Consider the following 26,208-nt stretch of genomic DNA (forward strand, 5'->3'; position numbering starts at 1 on the left):
TGTTTTAATAATGTAGGTAATTTCTTTTATGATTTCCATCCTCATCTGATTTTTTCAATTAACTAACTACCAGTCCCGATAGAGCTCCTAAGAATTTCTTCTGTATGTGTTTAATAAAGTATTCCTTTCAAACATTTAACCTAAACAGAACTATTATTTTATATAATAATGAAACACAGCAAGGTGACAACTTTAATGTAGTTTATTAGTGTCCATTACCTTTTTTTTTGACGTTATCATCTATGCGCCCAATTATAGCTGGTTGTGGATGAAAATAATCCATTTTTACTGAGCAAATGTGATTTAAGATCTGCTTTGGTTTTTCAGCCAAGTTAAATCTCTGGTAAACCTTGAGTGTCATTCACATGTTTAAATAAGGAGGTTGTATTTTTTTGCACTTTCTTGAAGGTGTGATCCTTATTTCCCTGGCACTGTGTGCGGATGCCGTCATTGGGAACGTTCAAGAGAAAGCCATGAAATTGCACAATGCTTCCAACTCAGAAATGGTAAGTGCTCTGGTGTTTTTTCTCCACGACGGACAGGCTCAGAAATGGTGACATGCTTCATTTTGCGAACCACTTCTGGTGTTGAAGACTGGCACGGCATTTTCCAACTGGTTTGTCATCATTATTTTCACAAAAGTAATCCATGCAAACATTACAGGAAATGAAAAAGTAAAAATACCATTACCACTATGGAGCTTATTGTATAATATTTGATGAATATTTTCCCTATTTCTAGAGTTTTTTACATATTAAAAAATCCTTTGTTACATCACTTTTCTCCTCTCTTTGTATTTGGTATTATCTTCCATTTAGAAGCTTGTGATTTTTATATGGTTGATCTTTTCCTTCATGGTTCTGGAAACATATTATCATTGAAAAGGGCTTTCCCATCTCTTAAGATTTAAGAATTTTACCTAGGTTGCCTATCCATTTTATGATTTCCTTTTTAATTAAAGCTTCGATCTAGCCAAAAATTTAAAAGATTTTTCTTCCATATGGCTATCCACTTGCCCCAGTTTCATTTATTGAAAGATCCACTTTTCAGCCTAAGTGCCTTCTTTATCATATCATAGTCTAATGTAGGATTCAGAATTATATTCTTTTGATTTCTTTCTGCACCCAAACCATGTGATGACAGCAGCTTTGTCATACATTTACCATCTGCTAGGACTAGCCAGCAATGTTCCTTTTGTTTTTCAGAATATTACTACCATGGTTATTCTTGGGTGTTCATATCCCCAAATAAACTAGAAATCGCATTGCTATTGTGATTGGTATAGCACTGAATTATAACTTAATTTAGGGAGAATGACATCTATACACTTGATTCTTTCAGTCCAAGAATAAGGTATGACTTTCCTTTTATTCAAGTGTTTTTTTTTTCCAATGTCCCTTAGATTTTAAGTTTTTTTTTTTTTTTTTCATATAAATCCGTATTTCTTATTGAAGTTATTGTTAGGGGTTTCATCTTTTTGCTGTTGTTACTGCTAATAATGTTCTTTCTTTCCCTATACCTTCTACCTGGTTGGTATTTATATATAGGAAAGTTACCATATGTATGTTTACATTAATTTTATAACCAACCTCTTGCTAGACAGAATGTACTACATTAAGAGTATATAGGAATGGTCTTTCCTGTTACTTTGTCAGCAGAGTGAGCATCTTAAAGGAGTCTTTAATCTCGGTCAGAAGTTTTCTTGATGATCGTCACCACTCTTCCTGGGTAAGGTCAAGATCAGAGAATTAAGGAAGTGTAAATAGTTAGAAATACAATGGTTAAGAGCTTAGGCTCTGGGCTAAGATCACCTCAGATTATATCCCAACTTGGCGAGCTCTCTTATTTGGGGAAAATGACTTACTGTCTCTAAGTTTTAATTTCCTCATCTGCAGGTTGAGGCGTAAGTGGAATTATTCATAGAGAGCGTGGTTGACACGGTACCTGCAGCATCACAGGTCTGTAAATTTGATGACGATGCTGCTGCTGACTGTTCTGAGAGTATACTAAACCGGGATAGAAAGATTGGTAGGAAAACTGGGAAACGAAGCAATAGATATGCCAGATACTGCTTATTTTCCTTATATTTTAATTTCTTTGCAAATTTAATGTTTGGGTGTTTTCATGTTTAATAAGTAGCTTTAAAGTTATTTTGTTTTATTTATATGTGTTTTTAGAACCCCAACAATAAAATGTGGTTTGAGTTCAGTAATTAAGCCAGGCAAAAAAATGAATATTATGTGACCGTATATATGAAAGGATCAGTACTGCTGTGTTACCTTATACGTAAAAAAAGCTGTAAACTTCGAAACAGGATCTGTCATCGTCTCCAGAAAGTTAGGCCGTATTGAAATAATGATGTTACTTAAAAAATGGTTTGTTCTTCACATTTAATTAATTAAGTCATATATTAAAAATCCTTCATTTTCTGCCTTTGGTTTGATAGCATTTTTTTCCACTATATTTTTATCTACTATAGGTTTTATATTCGTATTCCATCGGTTTTGTGTACATTTTACTGGGATTGACATGCACTAGCGGATTAGGCCCTGCAGTAACATTTTGTTCAAAGGTAAACACTAATCATATTTTTAAAAATAAACATCTCCCATTAAATAGTTTCCTCTGTATTTCTTGTTCAAAAAGATTATTTTTATGTAATTTGATAACTCCTTTAATATAATGTATGCAGATCAGAAATTATTTCAGAAATGAAATGATTTATATTTAAATTTATTTTATCCTTGCTCTACCCTATAAGTTAATTTTTAAGCGATGCATAATGTGTAAAAGTTGGGATTTTTAATTTCATCATTGTTTTTCCATTAAATCAGAACTAAATAAGAATCTTTGCTTGACTGCATTGTTGAATGGCTTATTACTACTCAGGAGGTTGATTAAAATCTGTAGTTTTATTTCATTTGTAATACCTCAGGGTTTGTTTTGCATTTTCCTAACAGGCTTTTTTTATATGTTGCAGAATCCAATTCAGACCTACGGTTATGCTTTCCTTTTTTCCCTCACTGGGTATTTTGGAATCTCCTTTGTTCTGGCTTTGATTAAAATTTTCGGTGCACTTCTTGCTGTAACAGGTATGAATGATATACTTGCTTAGATTATGAAATAAACATTTAAATTTTCTCTGACTCTCATTTTCAAAAGATACGGGCAGCATCTACTCTGCGTTAAAAAGAAAATTGTTGCATTTCATCAATTTATTTTTTGGCTTATGGTATTTCTTTAAAATTCTAAAGAAAATGATGTTTCCTCATAATATTTTATTTATTTGAAGTTTTAATTTTAAAATCAAATATGTATATGTATCTAAATAGTAACTTTTAAATGCATTAAAAGAATTTTTTATTAAAAAGTGTGATGGACTATGGGGCGCCTGGGTGGCTCAGTCAGTTAAGTGTCCAACTTCAGCTCAGGTCATGATCTCGCAGTTTGTGATTTCAAGCCCCACATCAGGCTCTGAGCTGTCAGCACAGAGCCTGGAGCCTGCTTCAGATTCTATGTCTCCCTCTCTCTCTGCCTCTCTCTCTCTCTCTCTCTCTCTCTCTCTCTCTCTCTCTTTCAAAAATAAAGTAAACATTAAAAAAAATTTTTTTTAAAGTGTGATAGGCCAAATACCTTCATATAAAAATGCTGCTTTTATATACACTTTTAATTTATAACAAAAATTCTAGTTTTGATGCACGGAAAATATGGCAGCTATATTTCAAACAAAACTTTGGACCTTCATTCGTACCCTTTCTGGGGCATTAGCCAGATTAGCTTCTCTTGTCACTAATAATTATTATGCACCTGCTTTGTGCAGGAACTCTGCTTGCACTTTAGAGGAATGGAAGTTATATTTGTTATGCTTTGGAGGAGTCAGGAAAACAGATGAGAGGCTACAGGTGAGGCCCAATGAAAAAGATAGATGACTCCATGTGCTAACCTCGTACCATTTGCCAAGTGAATGGTCCAGATGACAAATGCACTCAGCATCTCCCATATGGAGAGAGCGCTGAAAGGAGCCCAGGTTTGGATGCAGTGTGGCTGGTTTGGGATGTCAGAGAAGGTAGAGCGTCGTCCCAGCTCAGATGCTTAATGGCATGTGGCCTGGAGAGTAATTCTTTCCTCTTCTCTGGCCTTCATTTCTCTCTTGGAAAGAGACTGGGTTGGACTCGAACATTTCTATCAGAGATTTGTAAGGTTTGCATCATAATGCATACACACATTAGCCATTTATAGCTGAGTTTAACATTTCATACTTTTAAGGGAATACTTAGTTTAATACTACAGAATAAATAAAGCAAATGGATTTAAATCCTAAACTTTCTCTTTATTTGCTCACATATGACTCCCCTGCTAAAGTTTGTATTGCTAATGGTAAACAGAGGGCATAATTATAGGTGAGGCCATATGTATAATCTGTCAAGTTATCTCATACTACCAAGAAAGATTAACAAATTCATCTACTTAGCTCGGGTTCCAGTTTCGCTTAAAGATGATAACTCTTCAAAAGGGAATTGATATCAATTGATACGTATTATCTAAACCCTGTAGTTGGTATAAAAAAATATGAGATGCAGTCCTTTTCTTAAAGGTGCAGACAGGTTTATTTCTCTTCCGTGTAAAAGAAATGCGCTGGCAATAATAATAGCCAGCATGTATATAACCTTCATTATGTACCCAGAGCCATTTCACATACATTATTCATTTTCATCTCGCAATAATCCTGTAATAAAGTAGGCACTGTTATTGTTCCATTTTACAAGGGGTAAACAGAGGCACTGGTCATGTGTGTGGCTTGCTAGACAGAAGTGGCTTGCCCAGTGGTCAACCAGCTGGTAAGTTGCAGCATCAGTATTCCAACGGAGGCAGTCTGGCTCCTGACCTATGCTCTTAACCCATATGTGATCCTGCCTCCTGAACTGCTGTGGTGGCTCCACGTTCATCAGGAAGCCGGACTCCTGTCTTCTCTGCCGGCTTGTCCTCATCCTCATTTCAGGCAGTGGGGTGGAGAGAAGATGAAGGGCACACCTTTGTCTTCAGAAAATCTTCCTAGAAATCACACACCCCTAGAAACAGCACTTCTCACTTTTCACCGGCCAAAACCTAATCACATGACCACACCTGACTGTAGGAAAGGAAGGTATGCCCAGGTAAAAATAGAGCATAAAAAATAACACAGAAGGAAAAATAGATCTGGGGAGTCAGGCTCTGACACATTTCCAAAACTTTCTTCATTTGGAGTTCATTTATTCATTGGACATTGAGTGCCCGGGACTGTAGTCTGGGGATACAAGGATGAGTAAGACAAGGAACTAAGTAAGACACACAGTCCAGAGAGAGGATAGCAAGTAATAATGCAGGCGGGGAACAGGGCTACCATGGAGATATTTGCCGAGTCCTACCTCTACCTGGCTGGGACAGGGAGGAGGGCTTCATGCCTAACAGCAGGCTTAAGATAATACTTGAAAGACCGGTAAAGGTTAATACAGCCATGTCAAGATTATTCATGGTCTTACCCAGACATGACCAGTAGTATTAGGATATTAGCTTACTTTATCCTTTAGCTTACTACTTTCATTTGTTTATTTATTTTTAATATAATTTATTGTCAAAGTGGCTAACATAACAGTGTGTTCAGTGTGCTCTTGGTTTGGGGGGTAGATTCCCATGGTTCACCGCTTACATACAACGCCCAGTGGTCATCCCAACAAGTGCCCTGCTCAATGCCCATCACCCATCTTCCCCTCTATCCCACCCCCTATCAAACCTCAGTGTGTTCTCTGCATTTAAGAGTCTTTTATGGTTTGCCTCCCTCCCTCTCTGTAACTATTTTTTTCTCCTTCCCTTTCCCCATGGTCTTCTGTTAAGCTTCTCAAGTTCCACGTATGAGTGAAAGCAGATAGCACTCCTAGGAATTTAGCTTACTACTTTTAAAGAATAATACCTGTTCTACCTAATCATACCTTCCTCGTGAAAGCCTTTCTTTCCTGCCAGACTAAGCATCTCTAAGGGATTGACATGCCTCCCTAGTGTCGTGGCCTTTATCAAGTACTCATTACAGTTGTACTTTAACATTTAACTGTATGATTTAATGTCTCTACCCTCTACCAGACTGTTAACTCCATAACCCCAGCAGCAGCTTTCTGTTTGTTTTTTGGTTTCTGTTGTTTTCTTAGCGTGTCATGTAGATCTCGGCACATAGCAGGCTTAGTTAATATTTGTTGAAATGATTTCCAAAATATTCTAAAAGATAGATATTAGTGGGCACATTCTAAAGCAACCTTTTTTTCTCCCTACAGTGACAACCGGAAGAAAAGCAATGACTATCGTACTTTCATTTATGTTCTTCTCCAAACCATTCACATTTCAGTAAGTAGTTTGTAATTCAACAAACTGCAAGGTACTTGCAGGTACCTGGTTTCACATTTCATATTTCCTTAATTTCTTTATAAAGAATCAGTTTTATCTGGAGCCATACTTTATTGACGTCTCTTCTGCTACTTCAGAAATGCATGTAATTATTTTGAAGAAATCATGTTGTACACTTGAACTGCCTAACTGGAGTTCCAGTGCTAGCATGACCCTGTTTCCAGTATAAGTGAACGTGAGTGATGTCTTGAGATGAAGGGATTCTGCCTTGCCCTAGTACAAGAGTATAAATTATATGTGTGTAATACATAAATTATATACGTTATATATATACATGGTTTTTAAAGTTACTAAGTTTAGGGGCGCCTGGGTGGCTTAGTCAGTTAAGTGCCCAACTTTGGTTCAGGTCATGGTCTCATGGTTCATGGGTTCGAGCCCTGCCTCGGGCTCTGTGCTGACAGCTCAAAACCTGGAGCCTGCTTCGGATTCTGTGTCTCCCTCTCTCTCTGCCCCTCCCCTGCTCACGCTGTCCCTCTCTGTCTCTCAAAAATAAACATTAAAACAAAAAAATAAATAAAGTTGTTTATTGTTCCCCTTTCCCACAAAAGATTTGAGGTAGAGATCTATTCTGTAAGTTTATTTAGTTTATGGCTTCTTATAAAGCATTTACTGTTTTCTTTACTGTCTGGTATACATTTAAAATTAGTATCCTTTCAATTTATGCTGCTTAGTAATTGAGAAGATTCAAACCTAGAAATTATCAATGTATAAGTTTAAAGTTAACCACAGATAAATTTCAGTTGGTGTATTTGTTTTCTGTATTTAGTTTCTCTTTGTGCATGTGCTAGGTATACATTATAGCAACCCATGTAATTCCCCTACTTTCTCAGGATGTGCCCCTTTTTACCTCTGTATGTCCCACCCAACTGGGATAACTGGGTAGATTGTTGAATTCCCAAGATGGCCACTGGCAGATTTACACATTCAGTGCTTAGACTCTTAAGACTATGGGTTAGGACATGGACTTGAATTTGCTATTATCCTCAAAATTCAAATGAACTATATTTAATATTTTGTAAAATATCTTCTCTGTACCTATACTTAACATAAATAATATGGAATTCTATCTAATCTGGTCTAAAAATACTATTTTGTTTTTATTTTAGTGTCATGGTGGCCCTCCAATAACAAAATGTTTATTTTATTGCAGAATTATTGTTAACTCATCACCAAGTTCTGTGGTTAACAGTAAATCGTTACCTTGATATTAATATTTTTTCCTTCCTTCTTTTCTTAGGTATGTCTGGTCTGGTTTGTTAGTTGTCCTTGGTATATTTCTCAATGTTTACAGCAAAAATATGGATAAACTAAGACTACCAGCACTATATGATCTGATAAACAAAATAGTGGAAATGAGAAAGTCAAGGACGTTGGCACAAACCGTATAGTGAGTGATTCATCCTGTTTAAAACAGAACTCTAAGGGAGTAATCATCAAGTAATTAACTTTCCAAAGGGATTATTATAAAAACCAAAGGATCTGAAGGCATGCTACCCATTTGTGATGGGTCACCTACGAAGTCAGCCTTTTCTTCAGGATACTTGTTTAACCGTTTGACTTCTGAAGCAATCAAGAGAGCCACATCTGGCACGCCTTAGAATCAAATGTCAGTGTGAAGGACTGACATTTCTTAGCAACCTGTTGAGAATTTCACTGGAAATGGACCATGTTGCAAAACTAATTGGATATCATTATGACATATCAAAGAAATTGATATAATAATATCAATTAATAGATTGTTTTGTTTTCATTCCATTTTGGTGGTGTTATTTAAATGATTCTCTGTTATAAGAGTGAACTGATGATTTAAAGTCTAGAAAGAATAACTTCATTATAAATAAAAATTATTCTGTGATTTTTTAAAATAAATGTGTTATTAGAATTTTGTTATGAAGAGGGAAGTGAAGGTTGGAGTAAGTCTTTACAGAAACTTTAAAACTTAGGCTTTTCTCCGATAATTTAGTAGGAGTATTTGTTAGAGGAAATGTGCTTTAAGTTTCCTGTGAAATATAGACAGCATAATAAAAGGAGTCATCCTGCAACCTGTAAGTATGTGTCGCAGAAAAAATTGCTACTATTCATCAAAGAAGTGCTAAAAGATTTAATGATTTGGATTTTTTAATTGAAGGGAAAATAATGCATGCCTTAAATTATAATAAAATAATAAAATCATAGTTTTTCTCATAAAAGTGAAATTTAATTTGGCAGCTTAAAGATTAAATAGGGTAAACGTGAGAAACACAAGTAGATTTTACCAAATTTGTACAGTATCTTGTTTGCACAGTTTTGAGTATAAACTCGTAAAGATTTTGGCTCTTATTTTGTAGCAGTTGAGTTTTGGAATTGCTTCCACTGTATTAAAAAAATCCAGTTAATCTTCATTTTCAGCATAAGTAATGCTAGTTAAAACAGCTTAGTTTCTGTGTTATTGGTAATATCACTTATATTTTGTGAGTATAATATACTTGGAATATTAATCTTGTTCTGAAAATTCCATTGTATTCTGATGGTAATTTTAACCTGTTATGTGCATATGTGGGTATAACAGAGCCCGTGATAATTTAAGGGTCTAGCCATAAGGAATTCTGACTGAAAATCAGTTACATGTTAAAATACTGTGAGGGTATTTTTCCCCAAATGGTAATCATTTTTTAAGTTTTCGTATTTTAAAATGAAAGGAATGTTAATTTATATTTCATTATGCCTTCTTAAACTCTTAAGATGGTAAGGAAATTTGTGCCATTAAAAAAAATCAGTTTTCCCGAGTTCGTGATAAAAGATTATAATTTTAACTTTTCAAGGCATCCTTTTATGTACACGCTTTTCTAATTTTTTTTGTCTTTGCCTGTTAAGAATTCCTCACCCCACCCCCCAATTTTAAACAGTTGAGCACTGTTTAAAAATTGGTTTGCCAGCCTAACCCTTTTACTCCCATTTCCTTTTTTTACCTGCTATCAGATGGAAGCAAACTTCATCTCACTTATTTGTGTCCCTGGAGTACCCTTAGTGAATAGTTTGAAATACAGAATACTTTTCTATGGTGAAGGAAATCAATATTTGAATGTATACTTTGTGTCAGGTTTTCTAATAGCATTCGTAAATATTATGTGATCCCAACAACCCACGTATAAGTAATATAATTAATAAAGGAATTAAAAATAATAATTACTAAAATCACTAAAATTTAAGTGCTTATTAGGTGCCAGGCACTGTTTTAAGTGAAATACTCAACAGTTTATTTAATCCTCACAACAGCTCTATGAGGGCAAGTATTATCCTCATTTTACAGATGAGGAAGCTGTGACCAGAGAGATTTGGTGACATTTCTCACCTAGAAAGAACCAAAGCTAGAAGGAACCAGAGCTATCTGTCAAGCAGCCAAGTCCCACAGTAAGGCTCTTAGCCATGTTGCCTCTCTAAGTAGATGTGATGGTTTATGTTCATGTTTTGCAAATACAGAGGTTGAGGACCAGGGTAAGTACTCACTAGCTCACAGTTCATTGGATTTCAAGCCCCTTTCCATCATACCCCAAAGCATATTTTCTTTCTCATATTTTCCCACTATGAGCATTTAGGTAATAAGTAACATAATGATGAAATATTTTTTTTTTTATTTATTTTTGAAGGAGAGCATGAGCACGAGCAGGGGAGGGGCAGAGAGAGAGGGAGAGAGAGATTCTCAAGCACACTCAGCACGGGGCCTGATGTGGGGCTCAAACTCACAAGCCATGAGATCATGACCTGAGCTGAGATCAAGAGTTGGACGCTTAACCGACTGAGCCACCCAGGCGCCCCAATGATAGAATATTTTTTAGTAAAGAATTTGTGAGACATACTTTAATGAATAGGCAAAGATGATTTGATTGGACCGTTAGTTTGGTGCAGATAGATGTATTTGTTTTAAGCAGTATGTAAATATAGATTGTTTCCTCAGCTGTATTCAAATTAGGTGCCTATCACATAGTTAGCACTCAGTAAATACCTGTGTTATCCAAGACTAGTCCTCAAAGAATACCATGAGGCCAAAAACTATATTGGATAATATATGTTCTGAATTCTTCCAGCAGTGTCCCTCTTTTTAGCATAATAGTCAGTGCAGCAACAAAATAATAGCAGAAGAATCTGGCCAACTCATGTGGATCACTCTATTTGATCTTACGTACAGATAAGCCAGCCTAGCCAGAATCCTTAGTAAGGCCAACTTATATGATGAAGTTGGCTGGCCTTTCCTTGGTTCCTGGTAGGGAGTTTCCAATCTTTGGGATTTCCCAAGTGATGGGCATGTCTTTGATATTCATGGTAGGTCCCTAAATAGTTCCAGAGTAGGGACTGACCATGTTAGAATGACTAACCATGTAACTGTCTATGGAGTTGGGGTTTTGAGCCACATCATACCAGCCCGACCTCCAAGGATGGCAGAGGATTTGGGACTTCAGTTCAGGTGTATAGCCAATGATTCAGTCAATCATGGCCATGCGGTGAGGCTCAATAAACACTATACCTGAAAGCTTGGGAGAGTTTCTCAGATTGGAGATGCACGTGGATGTACCAGGAGGGTGACAGGAGGATGTGCCAGAGGACTTGGAAGCTTAGTGTCTGTCACCCTCCCAGACCTTGCCCCAAGGATTTCTTCTTTGGTCTGGTCCTGATTTGTAACTTTGTAACAAAACAAACACAGGAAGTATAGCACTTCCTTGAGTTCTGCGAGTTGTTCTGGCACATTCTCGAACCTGAGGGGATAGTGGGAACTGCCGAGTTTGTACCCAGTGGGTAACAAGTGCGAGTGGCCTTAGGATCCTAGGGCTTGCAGCTGGTGTCTGAACTGAGGGAAGTCTTGTGGAGACTGCCTGTGAAATGACCTAATCTGGGTTGTTACAATTCCATTGTGGGCTTTATTGCTGAACAAATGCTTGTAAATAACTATTAGCATTCTCTGCACTATTCTCAAAGCCTCTTGAGTTTTCTCAAGTGATTTTCATCTTCAGCCCACTTTACATCCTAGATTCCTCCTTGATCAAAGAGCATAGAGTTCTAGTAAAATTTGACCAATATTTGGGCCAACAAATAATAGGGCTTAACATAATGAAAATATTTTTGCATTCCAATATCACGTTTGTCCTTTAAGCTACAGTTTTCCAATTACCAAGTTATGCCCAGAATGCTCAAAACCTTTGTATGCTTTCTTCCTAATTAAGCACATGACCTTTTTTTTCCCATTGTGTGTTTGAGCAAAAACATTTTCTCCTGTTTTTACTTACTCTGCTTTTTACGTGTCCCTATTGAATGTCCTCGTTCTTGCCCATGGGGCCAACCATCTTAACCTTTTTAACAGATTGTGTAGCATCACTGACTTGACTACTCTTATTTTTACTTTAACATACTTTCCTCTTCCATTCTCACTGGCTAGATATGAGCCAGGCATTATACTAGATGCTGAGGATGAGGAAAATAATCAAATAAACCCTAACTCTTAAGGAGCACCTATTCTATAGAGAAGATTTGCTGTGATCGCTACGTAAAAATACATAAACTTCCTGTCACAGAGTAGCTTATTAGCCTTAAGTTTTCAAAGAACGCCCCAAGGTGGTAGTGCTTCTAAAAGTTATATGTGCACGTAAGTCACCAGAGGATCTTCTTTTAAAAGATTTTAATTTAATAGGGTTGTTTTGGGGCTGAGACTTTGCTCTAACAAGATGCTGATGCTTTGGTCTTTGGACCACACTTGAGTATCAAAGCCTTAGAATACCAGATCTGTGTCCTGCTCTTGGCGTCCAGACATCTTAAGCTATTTGAATAGCTTCCACCTCATTCCCTTCCATTTGCTTTTCAAACTTCCCATTCTGTGGGACCTACCTCACACTATGTAACATCTCTAGGTCTCTTTGTTCAAACTGAACAAAAATCTTACCATGTTGCAGAGTTGCTAGCGTAAGTAAAAAGAGTTCTTTAATCAGTGTAGGTGTATGAAAGATTTAATATTCATTACTTTCTCCATAAATGTGGCTTTTTTTTTTAAATCTTCACGAAACTAAGATAAACCCATAATTTCCTACCAGTCATGGTCTGTTGTTTTAATTTCATGGCATGTAGTTAGAATCCCTTTTACGCTATTTTGTAGTGACATTATGAAGAAAATGTTCACTTCAGTGATTTACTCCGGCTTCAGAATGAACTGTATTATAAGGGGTTCAGGAAGTAGGACTTAACACTTAAGGGATTCTTCTGAGACTTTAATCACAAAAATGTGTTTTATTAAATATCTTAATCCTATGATACCCCCAAATGTCTAAAACATTTCCATTTTCATCAGTTTCACACAATTGATACGATTTAAATAGGTGAAATAGGTAAAGTGTGGATAATTATCACAATAGATAATGATAGAAATGAGACTTTGGAGTCTGATTATTAGAGATTTCCTTACAGTACTCACCTTCCATGTTTTCTCCTAATGCCAGTCACAATGAAAGGACTAAAAAGCATATTTCTGACTCGACAGAAAATGAACATGTGGGAATTCATTTTTTTATATGTTATGAAAAATTGTCCGTTAATATATATCCTATTTTTAATTGTGTAGGATTTGTACGTGTGTGTATACCCAGAGATGACTCATAAAGGTGGGTGATTATCTTTTCTCTCATTTCTAACTACATATTAATTGACATAATGTTAATCTGCAATATATGTGCTAATCTCAGGACTGTTTTGGTATTTGGGTACCTCTCATGAAATGAAAAGTTGATTGAAATGTCTGCCCTTACGAAGGTTTGATCTAATAGGATGGGGTGGGGCTGGGGGTAATTTCCTGTAAAATACCTACAAACACATCCACAGCCAGTTCAAGCCTATCTTTAAACCACTAGGGATTATTGGAGGATCTAGGAGAGGCTCGCACCAGAGGAGTGCGGTGCCCCTGGGGACACAGGTTGGCTCATGGAGCTAGTGCACAGTTAACGGGACTAGTTCAAATGTGCCTACATTAGCTGACGGTCAAACACTGAATAAAGAAGCTCCTTATTTTTTTTTTTAAGGTTTATTTATTTTTGAGAGAGAGAGAGCCCGCGCGCACCAAGTGGGGGAAGGGTGAAGAGAGAAGGGCAAAAAGATCTTCAGAAGATCTGAAGCAGGCTCTGCACAGACAGCAGAGAACCTAATGTAGGGCTCGAACTCACGAGCTGTGAGATCAGGACCTGAGCCGAAGTCAGGCACTTAACCAACTGAGCCAGCCAGGTGCCTGGAGGAACTCATTCTTTAAGATCCCAGCTACTCGGATTCTCAAACTTAATCTTACTAAACATATATTTAATTATTCATTCAATTCTCGGCAGTCAGCCATTCTCATAAAACTGAGCCATGGGTAGTTTTGTTTTTGTTTTTGTTTTTGTTTTTTCCCTTAATTCTCAGGGCTTATCTATTTACAAAATTTCTAAGAAGACCTGATAGTTTTTTGTTTTTGTTTTGTTTTTATTTTTGTTTTTGTTTTTGTTTTCTTTTCTTTCCCTCAAGGACTCCTAAGAGATGCCAATTCTACTTTTGCCTCACATATCCCTGAGCTGTTCTTTCATGGTTTCCAACTCTTTATTCTTTCTTGCTGCTTCTAGGAGAGTTTCTCAGTCTGATCTTTCTGCTTGTTCTTCATCCATTCAACCTACTATTTATCCCATTCAGTGTAGTGTCATTTTTTTATATCCCAGTTATTACATATTCATACCTAATATGTCCACTTGGATTCTTCTAATGATTTCTTGGTTCTGCTTTATGTTAACAATATTTTCCCTTATTATAGTTACCATGGTTATTTTAATTTCCTGGATTCTCCATCCTAATCATTCTGTTTCTGATGATAGATGTTTTTTAAGTTGGTGGTCTTTTACTAATTATACCCCTTTGTGTAGGCATTGGCCGTTCAGCCCAGCCTTCTCGCTGCCTGCTATAACACATTCCCCCACATACCTGGCTCCCACACACACCAGGCCCCTCCCACACTGTGCTCTCTGGCACCGTGCTCCTCCTCCATACACCGTCCCCTAGGCACATTGCACTCCTTTCTCCACGCTGCAAGGCTTAAGACTGTCTTGGCCTCCCCAGGACATCTCACTTTTCTGTTTTTCTAGAATCCATATGTCTGTCTCCCTATCTGCCTTTCTCTCTCTTCAATAATTTCTCTGGGGTGGTTTTAGAAGAAGCCAGCAGCCTGTGCTAGTTCACCATTTGATAGGAGCTGAAATTAATTAAAAAGGAAGCTCTCTCAATTCTGTCTCTCAGTGATTCACACTAATGATTCTCTGATTTGCCATTCCAACCCCTATAAGTAATAGTTTGCTGGCTGCTATTTTGATTCAGTGTATTTTACAAATACTGGTTCATTTAAATTGGTAAAAATTCAAATTTAAGCAGTAAGATTTATAATATTCAACCATTTGAAAGATTTCACATCTTTTGAAAGGAAAATTAAGTAATGGAAACATAAAATAGAATTCAGTCATTACAATAAACTTAAATTTTATATTATAGTTAATTAGATGAGATTTTTTTAAATTAATTTATTTGGGGGGCAGGGTGGCAGAGAGAGAGAGGGAGAAAGAGTATCCCAAGCAGGCTCTGCACTGTCAGTGCAGAGCCCAACACGGGGCTCAAACTCACCAACTGCAAGATTATGACTTGAGCCAAAATCAAGAGTCAGAAGCTTAACTGACTGAGCCACCCAGGTGCCTGAAGATTATTTTAATACATCTGCATAATTACTTGAGATTGAAAAACTTCACTACACTTAAAGCTTTAATTTTGAGATGATACTTATTCATATACCTTATAAAATTCTCCAATTGTGCTGTTGTCTAATGCACAGCGAAGTAATCATCACTTGTACAAAATTCTGGGAACAGAAAAGGCAAAAATGATTTCTGTTGTGCAGACATGGAAACGGGCCTTGGCAAGACAAATGTGGCTAAAGTTCACATGTAGTAAAGAGGCAAAATGAAACCACACCCAGTGTCTTTCACTCTGTATCCTAATACCTTTCTGATAACCCACGATTCCTGAACCTCCACTCTTTCTAGCCACCACAACACCACATTCAGATTGGCATCCTCTCCATTGTTCCTGTGGTCTGTCAAAGGACTTAATGCTGCCTTCTTTCTCTGTCCCACTTACACTGAGCAAGACTTTTTCCAAGGAAGGGATTTTATGGACAATTCTGCTTGTATATTACCTATTAACACATCTCAGGAGACTGGCCACTTCAGCCAGGTTTTAAGAGAGATACCCAGACAGTGGTGAAAGAAGGGATTTTTCTGCCTTGTGTCCCTGAGCAGGTAAATCCACATATGCATCAGTGAGATTTTACAGGTAGGCACTTAGGGTAGGCTACCAGCAGGTAATGGAACCCAACCGGAGGAGAAGTTTTAGGGACAAGTGGAGGTGGGGAATAGAATTAAAGGATGAGTCAAGGGAGCCTGGGTGGCTCAGTCAGTTGAGCATCCAACTCTTAATTTCAGCCCAGGTCATGATCTTGTGATCATGAGATTCTCTCTCTTTTTCCCCCACCCTCAAAAAAAGAAAAGAAAAGAAAAGAAAAGAAAAGAAAAGAAAAGAAAAGAAAAGAGAAAGAAAGAAAGAAAGAAAGAAAGAAAGAAAGAAAGAAAAAGGGAGAAAGAAAGAAGAAAGAAAAGAAAGAAGAAAGAGGAAAGGAAGGAAGAAAAAGAAAAGAGAGAGGAAAGGAGAGAGAGGAAGGAAGGAAGGAAGGAAGGAAGGAAGGAAGGAAGGAAGGAAGAAAAGACTAGTCAGAATGTGAGTTTCAGCAGAAATGCTGAGCACAGAGCTAAAGTGTGGTCAAGGTTGAGAAGACATCACTGGAACAGAACACATGGCGGAAGCTTAATCACAAGGGAAAAAATAGGAAGTGTAGGTGCCAGGGTCAGAGGAAAATGAAATGGGATCTGGCTTGCTAAGCTGTGAACTCCAAGGTCTATTTGCCTCCCCCAGTAAGAGATCCAGAAGGGACTAAACGTAAAGATTAAAGGTCATCCACCATGGGAATTTCAAAAATATGGCCTGTAAGAGCAAGATCAGAAGTTATGCTTAATGATTTTGTGTGACTCTTCTAGGTTAGGTCAAGACAATGTTACCACCATAAGAAAGGGGGAGAATCTAGAATTAGGGCTCAATACTCCTGAATTAGTGTCAGTAATGTGATGAGAGTTAACATAAATTGCTTGATTTTACTGTATTTTATTTGCTGCTTTGAAAAAGGGAAGATTAAAAACACGTTCACCACAGAAGTGAGATTTCTTTCTTACAATAGTTTTGTTAATAAGTGGTGTATAATTTGAAATTATAATATTCAAAATTCAAATTACATGATCTGAGCTTTTCTAAGCATACAGCTTCAATAGTATTATGATTTGGCGATTATCTTCCAAATAGACATGAATATTCAAATGAGGTGGCTATAATGTCAGAAGGCTTCATTATAACTGCATGAACACAGACTTTTCCTGGAGAGCAGAGATGGTCATATTCTATTCATGTTCTATTTTAAAGTGACATTGACTCAAATTAATAGTGCCATCTGAACTAACTGACTTTTCCGAAAGGTTAATAAATAACAATCCATAGACCCACATGGCCCCTCCACTGAGAAGTATGAATTATCAGCAATTGTGATAAGCGATGAGAAAATAGTAAGCTTTTCTTTTTTGTTTTTTGATGAGATCCATTGACCCAAATGTCACATTGCTTCATCCATTCAACAAATGTGTACTGAGCAATTTGAAAGGCTCTCAGAATATATATTAGGATATATATAAATGCCATAGCTCCTTCACTCAATTATCCTACAGGAGAGAGGCAGGCATAGAGTTATGGTATAATCATTTCTATAATGTGATAATAATTTCTATGATGTGAATACATATAAGTGTTCAGAAAGACTTTCGAAGAGGAAGTATTTAAGAGAATCCATATAAGAAATTATGAGGACATAAATAAGTACTTGGAAATTGGTGCTGGAGAGAATGGAACCAATATGAGAGATATGTAGGAGGTGATTAATACAGGGGGTGGAAGGAACAGAAGAATTCCAGGGTAACTTTTGAGGTTCCCTCTACAAAATAACTGACCAGTCAGTATAAAGGTCATGAGAAACAAAGATTTAGAAATTACCACAGGCTGAAGGAAACCCAGGAGACAGGATACCATCATGGTATCCTGGATTGGATGCCTGAACAGAAAAAAATACAACAGTGGACAAACTGATGAAATCTGAATAAACTCTGTAGTTTAGTCAATTGTATCATACTAGTGTTAATTTCTGAGTTTGATAAGTGTTTTGTTTGATAAATATGTTAATACTGGAAGAAGCTGGATGAAGTGCATATGGGAGCTCTCTATAACTCTTCATCAAATCTGAAATTAATTCAAAATAAAACTTTAAAAATAGAAGGTTGTTACTCATCAAAAGATACCACTAAGAAAATAAAAATATAAACTGTGGAGTGGGACAGTGAATTGACCACACACATAACCAAAAAAGAACTTGTACATAGGATATGAAGAGAGTCCCTTTAATGAACAAGAAAAAGGATAACCACACAAAAGCTGGGAAGAGACTTCAGGCATTTTACAAAAGAACATAGCCAAATGGCCATCAACATATGAAAAGGTGTTCAACCTCAGGGAAATATAAATTTAACCTCGATTGGAAATCTACAAATTTACCAGGAAGGATAAAATTAAAGAAGACAACTACTGCATATAGACAACCATGTGGAGAAAGAGGGCTTCTCATGCACTGCTGGTAGAAATATAAATTTATGCAACCATTTCAGAAAGCAACTTGTCATTATATCTACAAAATTTGAATGTATGCTTCCCCAGTGACCCAGAAATTCTACTCAAATGCACATACAACAGAAATGTAAGCACATGTGTATCCAAAGACACAAGAATATTCTGAGCAACATCATTTGTAAAAGCAGAAACTGAAAGCCACTCAGATACAGCAGCCACCTACAATAGAATGGGAAACAAGACAAAAACAAAAACAAAACATGGTATATACATATAAATGTAATGAAAATGGACGATAAGAATAAATTTCATATTAATGTTGGATCAAAAAACATAGTACAAAAGAAGAGAAATGTCTGATTCCATTTATACAAAGTTCCAAAAAAAAAGACAAAGCAAAACTGGAATGTTTAAGGATGCATGTTTTGGTGGTAAAATTATCTAGGAAAGCAAAGAAGTGTAATGGACTTTGTGGGGCACCTGGGTGGCTCAGTCGGTTGAGTGTCTGACTTGACTCTTGATTTGGGCTCAGGTCATGATCCCAAGGTTGTAGGATCAAGACCTGTGTCCACTCTGAGCATGGAGCCTGCTTGAGATTCTCTCTCTCTCTTTCTGCCCCTCTCTCCTATCCCATACTCTCTTTCATAATAATAGAAAAGAAAAGAAAAGAAAAAAGAAAATACTACTACATTTTGGGGGTACAGAAGGCAGGAGGAATGGCAGGAGGAGGTTCATAAGGTGCTTGGCAATTTTTTATTGTCCTGTGTGGTAATTTCACTACTGTGCCATTTCAGATAAAGCATCGAGCTGTATATTTTTTGGTACAGTTTTCTGTACGAGTATTACATTGCACAATTAAACAGTTCTCTAAAAGAGGAAAGGTGGGGGGGAGAACAGAGAATATATTCTTTAGAATATAAGATGACTCAACAGTTCTCTAAAAAATGGGAATCTTAGGGGTGCCTGGGTGGCTCAGTTAAGCAACTGACTTTGGCTCAGGTCATGATCTCACGGTTCGTGGGTTTGAGCCCCACGTTGGGCTCTGTGCTGACAGCTCAGAGCCTGGAGCCTGCTTCAGATTCTGTGTCTCCCTCTCTCTTCTCCTCCTCCAATTGTGCTCTGTCTCTCTCTCTCTCTCTCTCTCTCTCTCTCTCTCTCAAAAATAAATAAAATGTAAAAAGAAAAAAAAATTTTTAAATGGGGAATCTTAGACCAACCATGATTATTTCTATGTCTTAAGTCTCGTTTTCCTCTTTCAGTGAAAAGATCTATCCCTTCATTTTGGACTGAATCAGACATTTTTAATAAAACATAAAATTTTCTTTTCACAGTGCCTTCTCCTTCCTTATCAGAGTATCTTTAGCAAGCTAAAGGTCCTCCTGGAAAGAGTTGTTGTTCCTTAACGATAGCAGCTGATTAAATGGATGTATGCCTACCTTTAAATATGTGTTTATTTTTTAAACCTCCCTTCAAAGTCAGTATATTTGACTGGAAGGGATATATTCAGTCATTAAGATACTTTTTCATCACATATCGCATTAAGTGTTTTCCATTTAGAAGATAGATCTAAAACACTAGTCTTATCATTCTTCTGTTTGCAATTTAAGTATAAAATCCTGCCAGTGTTGCATTCATTAGAATAAAACAGTCTTGGAAATTAAGCACTAATTTCCCCCTCAAATGGCCATTTCTGGGTTTTTTTTTTCTTTCTAATTACCACTGTAATGAAGTGGCCAGTATTGTGGTAGGAAGTGATTTCAAAGGCAGCAATTTCTTATTATGAATCATATACTTTATTTCTTCCCTAATGTGAGTCAACCCCAGTTATAGAAAATGCACATGCAAACTCCCATCTCTGCTGAGACTAAAATCGTTTTGGAATAGCAAATCATACTTTCAGCTCAAAGAGTTAGGCTTTCAAACATTCCACTAAAGCAAAGAGGAAGAAGAAAGCCATTATATTTTCGCTCTGGGATCATTTCTGATCACTCTAATCTATTTCACTCAGAAGCAGATTTTCAATATCTTAAAACAGTGCTATGCTAATAACACATCTGGTAAGGCTAACTTGTATCAAAATAAATATGAGAAAACGCACCAAAAAAAGAGTGTTAAGTATGCACTCCATTCTTTGGTATTAGCACTATCAAATTTAAATGAGAGTGGCATCTAGAAGTAGGTTAAGTGTGTCTATTTGAAAATAAACAGTGCTAAGCTTTGGACTCTCACAACTGAGATTTTTCTGATGGAAAAATATAGAATAATACTGACCATGACTGGACACCTGGTTGGCTCAGTTGGTTAACTGTCCAATGTTTGATTTTGACTCAGGTCACGATCCCTGGTTCATGAGATTGAGCCCCGTGTCAGGCTCTGCACCAAGCGTGCAGCCTGGTTGGGATTCTCTCTCTCCCTCTCTCTCTCTCTGCCCCTCCCCCCATCCTGCTTGCTCACTCTTTCTCTCCAAATAAATAAGTAAGCATTAAAAAAAATATTATGATGGTAATTGCCTAGATTGTGCACCAGATTATTTTATCATTGCCACATGTTAGAAATTGATAAACTCTTACTGAACTGTCATACATAGCTGCTTGCAATATGGTAATGGATAAGAGAAATCAGTGTCCCTCATGGGCATTTCTGGGTCTATCTGGACCCTCATTTCTTCCCAAGGGTCTTTCTTCCTATAGCTTGAATACATTGATCAACAATGTATTCACTATAGGTTCATGGGAGTAGAAAATGCAACCTGGTCGGTCCTTGAAAACCCTCTACTGCTCACTAAAAAACATTCAACCTGTATTTACTATTTGTGCAAAATAATTTACATTTCACGAAGCTATTCTTTCTTTGTTTTAAGAAAACAGAGGTCTTGGGGTGCCTGGGTGGCTCATTTGGTTGAGCGTCTGACTTCGGCTCAGGTCATGATCTCTCAGTCCATGAGTTCAAGCCCCTCATCAGGCTCTGTGCTGACAGCTCGGAGCCTGGAGCCTGCTTCGGATACTGTGTCTCCCTCTCTCTTTGTCCCTCCCCCACTCATGCTCTGTCTCTGTCTCTCTCTCTCTCTCTGTCAACAATAAACATAAAAAGAAAAAGAAAGAAAGACAAAGAAAGAAAGAAAACAGAGGTCTGCCTAAAAAGAAAAGGCAATTTGAGCAATCCATGGCTCAAAAGATAATATTGGAGGACAACTACAGTGGCAGTAAAAAGATAAGTGGTTGAGGAGGAGGAGAGGGAAGGGAAGGATGAAGAGAGGAAGCACAAAGGAAGCTATTCTGTGTGAAACTGTCATGTTGAGTACATGTCATTACACATCTGTCAAAACCCATAGAACTGGACATCACAGAGTGACACTTAATGCAAATTAAATGGACTCTAGTTCATAGGAGTATATCAATATTGGAACATTAATTGTAACAAATGTACCTCGCTGTGGAAGGTTGTTAATAATAGGGAAACTATGTGTGGGGAGTTGGGGGTGAGAATGGGGGCATGGGAGGAGGAGTGGGGTGTGTATATGGAATACTTTTTACTACCCACTCATTTATTCTGTAAATCTAAAACTATACTGAAAAATAAAGCTATTATTTAATTTTTTAACATACGAAAGAAGACGGGAATGAAGAAGCAACCAAGGTAGACAAAAAATGGCCGAATCTCTTCCTGGAGATCTGGGAGTAAATCCACAGCTCCCCAAGCTTGCTTCAAGGTGGTGTGAGTTACACATACAATTAAAAGACTTGAAAATATGAATAGATTTAAAAGAATAACAACTGTTTTGAAGTTTTGTAATGCCTGTATTCACCTGGACCATATCAGAAAAATAAAGAGAATGTCATTACATATTCATTAAGGTATTTTTTTCATTAAGGTATTTTAATAAAGTTTAGACATTCTAATTAAAAAAAAATTTGCTTGCTCACTGAAAAATTGGTGGTGGGGGAGAACATAAAGTAAAAAACAATTTTAAATGTTAAAAAAATATATATATATATATGTGTATATATATATATATATATATACACATATATATATATAAAACACTTGCTCAACAGATCCATAATGACAAGGACGGTGAAGGCAAAGAAAGACCTAACAGCCCAGTACTAAGAGGTTGGGCGGAGAAGCAGTGTAAGCGAATAATTGGTTAAACAGCAAAGGGTGCTCAGATAGCTGCACGTAGTTCACTGCAGCTGAAACTCCGATTTCAATTAGGGTTAAGCTGCAGAGGGAGATGGGGAAGGCTTGAAGTTGGGTGTTGCCCTTTGGGAGTGGGAAGCCATTGTGGGCCTCACAGCAGGAAGCAACATGACTTAGCAGTGCGCCTGGTGGGGGGTGGGACAACCACATAGGAGGTGATGTATCAGAATAATGCAGATTAGACCTCATGAAGGGATATACAGAGGAGGGGATGACTTTGAGAGATATAAAGCAGGCAGCACAGTAAGACAGTGGCAGCTTGGGTGGGAGGAGCCAAACACTTGAGACGGCTCCCATGTGCCATCTGTGACATGGGGAGTCTAGCAGGAACAGGGGAGGTTCAGAGCACAGCGTTGGGAAAGCACTGGATTTCTTGCGGGGCATGGTGAGATTTAGTTTTCTGTGGGTCATCTGGGCCTCCTTGTCCAAAAGGAAAGAAATGGGATTTATGCCAGTCAGAATGGTCTGTGCCAAAGATGAAGTCATCAGTCTACAGATGGTAGTGGAAACTGAATGCGTGAGATCACCTAGGAGATGTTACATACAGTGAGAGGGAAAGTTGCCCAAGGACAGAACTCTGAGAAGCACCCACATCTCATGGAACAGCAGAGGGAGATGATCCCACCCAGGGCTCTGCAAAGAACTGGAAAGGAAGGGAGAACCAGTAAGCAAGAGGAAAAAAAAAAAAACAAAATGTTACTCTCTGGTGAAGAATGTTACCAAGTATTTTCCTTCAAGATGTTTTCTCATTGCTAGAATATTTTGAAAAGTCACAAAAGAAAATAAAATTTTGTTCCATGTCTTCTAACTCTGAAATATTAAAAATATAGCTCCGTTGGGATGCACACGAGCTGTTATATGTAAGTGATGAATCACTAAGTTCTACTCCTGAAATCATTATGACACTATATGTTAACTAACTTGGATGTCAAAAAAGTTTAAGACTTATTAAAAAATTAAAACATAGCTCAGTTAAATCAATCTAATTATAATGGAATGCCAAGTACGAATTAATTTAAAAAGTGTTGTATTCAACTTAACAGCACCAGTGACCAAAAGAGGAAATACTGCTGTCTTCTCTTCTCGTGGTAGATAATGCCTCCATCATGGCTTATACCCTTACTGGGCTTCGAAGAGAAAAAATAAGACAGTATCGATGTGCACCAGCCTTCAAGTAGGTAGACCTGAGTTTAAATAAGATTCCCATCACTTATCAGCTTGGGCAAATCATTTCACCTATTCGAGGTCCAACAGAGGGGGCAGCAAGTTCTGGAAACTTAATGCTTGGAGTATCTTTTTTTAGAGTTCAATTCACATTCTTCGACCTTTGGTATTTGTTGCGTACTTTCAAATACTGAAAAATTTGATGGCATTCTAGAGATTATCTAATATTTTCTTTTAGCATAATTCCTGTTTAAAGGCACACAGGGACCCCTGAGGTCACAGTGGCTCCTTCTCTCTTCCTTGAAGACTCTGGGGCAAATGCCATGCTGGGGGGCCCACTAGCTGAGAACTACCTAATTGTGCCAATTCTTTGTTAAGTTTATTTATTTATTTTGAGAGTGAGAGAGAGAGCAAAAAAGTGGGGGGGGGGCAGTGGGCAGAGAGAGAGGGAGAGAAAGAGAATCCCGGTCAGGCTCCACACTATCAACACAAAGCCCAGTGTGGGGCTGGAACTCACAAAGCATGAGATCACGACTTGAGCTGAAGTCAGATGGTTAACCAACTGAACCACCCATGCCCAACCGTGCCCGCTTTAAGTGCAAACATGGGCATGCAACTTAACAATTTAATTCAACCCAAAGATTTTTTTAATGAAGTTTCTCCAAAACCGTCTGTAGATCTGTTGAATTTTTTTTTTCATCCCGCAGGTTATCTGACATATAGTAGAAACCCCCGCAGGTTATCTGATATATAGTAGAAACGTAACAAAGGTCTTTGTCTCCCCCGTCTCTCCCAATGCATTAATGTCTCACTGTTGTATCCTAAGCCTGCACAGTACATTATGGTAGAGCTGAAAGTCCCTCCCGGCAACAAGTAGACAGCTACACAATACCCTGTCCCCTCCCAATTACCACAGCAAGAAAAGACTGGAAGCCCACTTATTACCTTAGTCATTTTGAGTAAAAAGAAAGATAATTTGATTCCTAAAAATGATGGAACTGAAACAAAATACATATCCCTTGATACACTCAGCTGGAATGTTGCTTGTCTTTATTTTGTTTTTTTTTCCCCCCTTGGATTTACTGGTGTATCATTTACCTATAAGAAAATTTGTCCTTTCTTATATACAGTTCTATGAATTCTGGCAAATATTACAGTAATGTAGCATATACTTTAGAAGAGCCAAAAAACTCCCCCACCCCCCAAATTCCCTCCTCTCCTTGTAGTCAACTTATCTTCTCCCACCCACCCCACCTCTTGGCAACCAATGACATGTTTTCTGTCTCTGTAGTTTAATCTTTTCCAGAATATCACTTAAAATGGAATCAAGGTGTCTGTACGACCTTTTGAGTCTGGCTTTTTTACATAACCTAATGCATTTGAAATTCATCCCTATTGTGGACAATGCAAGCTGTCCCTTTGCATCATTGAATAATATTTTATTGCATGAATGTGACACAGATTATCATTTCACTTGTGTTTTTTTTTAATGTTTCATTTATTCCTGAGAGAGAGAGAGAGAGAGAGAGAGCATAAGCGGGGGAGGGGAAGAGCGAGAGAGGGACACAAAATCAGAAGTAGGCTCCAGGCTCTAAGTTGTCAGCACAGAGCCCAATGCAGGACTTGAACTCACAAGCCATGAGATCATGACCTGAGCCAAAATCGGACGCTTTACTGACTGGGCCACCCAGGTGCCCGTATCATTTTACTTGTTGATGGACATCTGGGTTATTTCCAGTTTTGGTGAATGTGAATAAAGCCACTACAAACATCTATGTATAGGTTTTTTCATAAACAGAAGTTTTATTTCTCTTGAATTAATGAATACCTAGGAGTAGGATATTTATACTATATGGCAAGTATATGCTTAACTTTATAAGAAGCTTCCAGACTGTTTTTCACAGTGGTATTCCTATTAGTAATGTATGACAGTTACAGCCTCTCTGAATCCTTGCTAACACTTGAATATGGTAAGGTTTTATATTTCAGCCATCCTAATATGTGTATAAATGTATCTCATTGTGATTTCAAACTGCATTTCCCTAACGATTATGACATTGAGTATCTTTTCACGCACTTACTTGTCATTTATATATCTACTTTAGTAAAGTGTTCAAATCTTTTGCCCATTTTTTATTGGCTATATTTTTTATTATTGAGTTTTAGGACTTCTTTCATATTCTGGATACACATTCTTTATCAGATACAAATTTTGAAATATTTTCTCCCAGTGTGTGGCTTGTCCTCGTTTTCTCAACAATATTCTTCAAAGGGCAGAAGCTTTTAGTTTTGATGATATTCAATTTAACACCATTTTCTTTTGTAGATCATGCATTTGACCATTTCTAATAAATCTTTGCCTAATCTGAGATCACAAAATATTTTCTTTGTACGCTTTCTTCTAGAAGTTTTATAGTTTCAGGTTTTACATGTAGGTCAGCTTATTCTTTTTGACTTAATGCTTGCTTATAAAATAAGGCATGGCATCAAAGTTTGTGGTTTTACATGTCGATATTCAATTGTTCCAGCACCATTTATTGGAAAGACATTCCCTTTTCCACTAACCTGCCTTTGCACTTTTGTTCCAAAATCTGTATGCATGTGTCTAATTATGGACTC

The 26,208-nt window shown here is 37.3% G+C and overlaps 1 protein-coding gene across 13 annotated transcripts in view; it reads left to right on the top strand.

The window, feature by feature from the left end:
- SLC35B3 (solute carrier family 35 member B3) overlaps nucleotides 1-22,048 on the top strand; it is a 40,119-nt gene extending 18,071 nt beyond the window's left edge. For 9 of the 13 annotated variants that reach the window (XM_042937934.1, XM_042937938.1, XM_042937932.1 and 6 more), the window contains 5 exons: nucleotides 409-506; nucleotides 2,480-2,572; nucleotides 2,981-3,092; nucleotides 6,303-6,372; nucleotides 7,670-9,571. In XM_042937934.1, coding sequence (XP_042793868.1) covers nucleotides 409-506; nucleotides 2,480-2,572; nucleotides 2,981-3,092; nucleotides 6,303-6,372; nucleotides 7,670-7,820 — 524 coding nt within the window. In that variant the 3' untranslated portion in view covers nucleotides 7,821-9,571. Of the gene's footprint in view, nucleotides 1-408; nucleotides 507-2,479; nucleotides 2,573-2,980; nucleotides 3,093-6,302; nucleotides 6,373-7,669; nucleotides 9,572-13,012; nucleotides 13,053-21,835 lie in introns of those variants that run through there. The other 4 variants (XM_042937940.1, XM_042937941.1, XM_042937942.1 and 1 more) reach the window with 4 other exon arrangements.
- Nucleotides 22,049-26,208: the final 4,160 nt, after the last annotated feature.

The sequence above is a fragment of the Panthera leo genome, chromosome B2 (assembly GCF_018350215.1).
Source record: "Panthera leo isolate Ple1 chromosome B2, P.leo_Ple1_pat1.1, whole genome shotgun sequence".
Lineage (NCBI taxonomy): Eukaryota > Metazoa > Chordata > Mammalia > Carnivora > Felidae > Panthera > Panthera leo.